This window comes from Engraulis encrasicolus, chromosome 2, assembly GCF_034702125.1.
Source record: "Engraulis encrasicolus isolate BLACKSEA-1 chromosome 2, IST_EnEncr_1.0, whole genome shotgun sequence".
Lineage (NCBI taxonomy): Eukaryota > Metazoa > Chordata > Actinopteri > Clupeiformes > Engraulidae > Engraulis > Engraulis encrasicolus.
Window position 1 is genome coordinate 15,710,729 of NC_085858.1, and position 2,500 is coordinate 15,713,228.

At 48.3% G+C, this 2,500-nt stretch overlaps 1 protein-coding gene across 1 annotated transcript in view; it reads right to left on the minus strand.

Moving 5' to 3' along the window:
• The window catches only part of asic2 (acid-sensing (proton-gated) ion channel 2), a 536,993-nt gene that overhangs the window by 56,677 nt on the left and 477,816 nt on the right, over window positions 1–2,500 (minus strand). Inside the window, exon 3 of the mRNA XM_063223066.1 lies at window positions 156–306. Coding sequence (XP_063079136.1) covers window positions 156–306 — 151 coding nt within the window. The remainder of the gene's footprint in view (window positions 1–155; window positions 307–2,500) is intronic.

Sequence of the window (2,500 nt, forward strand, 5' to 3'; positions counted from 1 at the left end):
TTGGATGTCCACAATAATGTACAGTGGATTGTGATGTAATGTAAAACTAGTGCAGTGTCCAAGTATTGTGTTCAGGTGCATGCGTTAGATAACAGCGTTTGCGAAATGTAATGTAATGTAATATCATGTAAAGTTATGTGTGCTGTGCGTCGTACCTGTCTCTCCCCAGACGGGCAGGTACTCGTCCTGTTGGATGTCCAGCATGATCTCCAGGCCGTTCCCCGTGCCACCCTTCATGGTCGTCCGCAGGTCCTTCCCCTCCTCTGGCCCATTGAACATGTAGCACTTCCCATAGCGGGTAAAGACCTGTGAGAGAGAGAGAGAGAGAGAGAGAGAGAGAGAGAGAGAGAGAGAGAGAGAGAGAGAGAGAGAGAGAGAGAGAGAGAGAGAGAGAGAGAGAGAGAGAGGGGTTTGTTTATACAGGGGATGGAGCTACGTATAAACATGAATGACAGGTTTACTGATGTGTTTATTTTTAAGGCACCAAGAAAACTTGCATGCAAAAACAGAGGTGGAGGCGCACGCAAAAAAGAAAGGGACAGAGAGAGAGAGAGAGAGAGATAGAGTGTGTGTGTGTGTGTGTGTGTGTGTGTGTGTGTGTGTGTGTGTGTGTGTGTGTGTGTGTGTGTGTGTGTGTGTGTGTGCGTGCGTGTGTGCGTGTGTGCGTGTGTTTGTTTGTGTCGGGGGGGGGGTGTTGGGGGATACATTCTGTTTAAAATGACATCATTTTCTGGTTCAACAAGGTCAGCTTCAATTTTTTTCTGTTGCACATTTAAATACACATTATATTATTATTATTTCTCACGGCCGGTGTCCTCATTCCACCTCTGGTTACCAATGACGCAGCTAAACAACACACACACACACACACACACACACACACACACACACACACACACACACACACACACACACACACACACACACACACACACACACACACACACACACCATCTACGGCTCCCCTACCCTAACCTCTGCCGACAGCAGTAGCAGCAGTAGTAGTCTGGCCTCAGTCGTTCAATTTACTCATCAGGGCGCCAGTGTGATGGTGGCAACCAGATGACCTCACACAGACCCCCCCACAGTCTGCAGATTCCAGCCAGAGGAGGTGAAAATACACCCGCTGGTCAGGAATCCATTCTCCAGCAGCAATTTTATCTTTTTTCATTTTTTTTCACCACAGGACCGGCCTATTGTCAAATCCCATCACTGAAGAGTAATGGAGCGTGAGGTGACAATACCACACCCTCCTACGTGTCCCCATTGCCACCCCTCTCCCCCTCCTCAGTAACACCACCTGACTGCCTGTGCCCCAGAGGGATAGATGGATGTCACCAAGAGGTCAACTGCCCACAAATAAAAAACAAGAATAAAAAAATGCTTTTTTATGGAAAGCGTGCGTGTGCATGTGCGTGTGCTTGTGCGTGCGTGCGTGCGTGCATGCAAAGAGTAATCATTACCAATGGAATAAAACAAACAGGCAACGGGTTCAATATGACCTTGGTTGAACTGTCCCATGTTTTGACGTGATCTTTAAGATTCCTGCAATGAGTCACAAAGAAGACATGCAGCTGAAATGTATGTATGAAAATGTATGTATGGTCTATGGCAGTGATCGGCTGAACAGTAAACAGATTCAATAAATGATGGCAGACTCATCTGGGATAAAAAAAAAATGGGAGTGGAGGACAAACTTTCTAACTCTATCTCTCGCACTCCCCCCTCCCCCCCTCTGACGTTGACACTGATGCGCGCGTATGTGCGCGCGTGAGTGCGTGCGTGAGTGCGTGCATGCGTGCGAGCGTGCACGACAGGCAGGAAATAGAGCACAGTTCAGCTTGTTTTGACAGCGTCGGCTGATGGGTCTTAATATGCAAACGAGGGAAGAGTTGTGATCCATATGAATAATAATTAAATCCAAACACACTGCATAATTAAACTGCCCACCACCCCTTCCTCCAATACACACACACACACACGCACGCACGCACGCACGCACGCACGCACGCACGCACGCACGCACGCACACACGCACGCACGCACGCACGCACGCACACACACGCACGCACGCACACACACACACACACACACACACGATCTAATCCATCATCGACTTCCTGTTCAGTCTAGGTCATAAGGTCAACGTAGGTTAGGACCAGGATTCTTAGCTGTGTAAGGTCCATAGTGGCTGGGCCTATCATAAGTCATAGATAGTCACACAGAGATTGGGCGCTTAGGTGCGGCCCCTGGTGGCATCAGGGGTGAGGAAAAACTCCCTTTCGCTTGATTCATAGTTTGTGAGGGGAAAAAAAAAAATTATAAGGTTAATGTTGTTTATACCCACTCAGTTGTCCGTGGCATTTCTCTGTGGTTGTCCTCCACATACATGTACTGTAGGCCTAGAGTGCCGTATATGCACCGTATGTGTGTGCGCAACATTGTTGTGGGTGTCTCGTGCCACAACACCATGCTGCAGCATTTTGGGTTTCTGTAACCG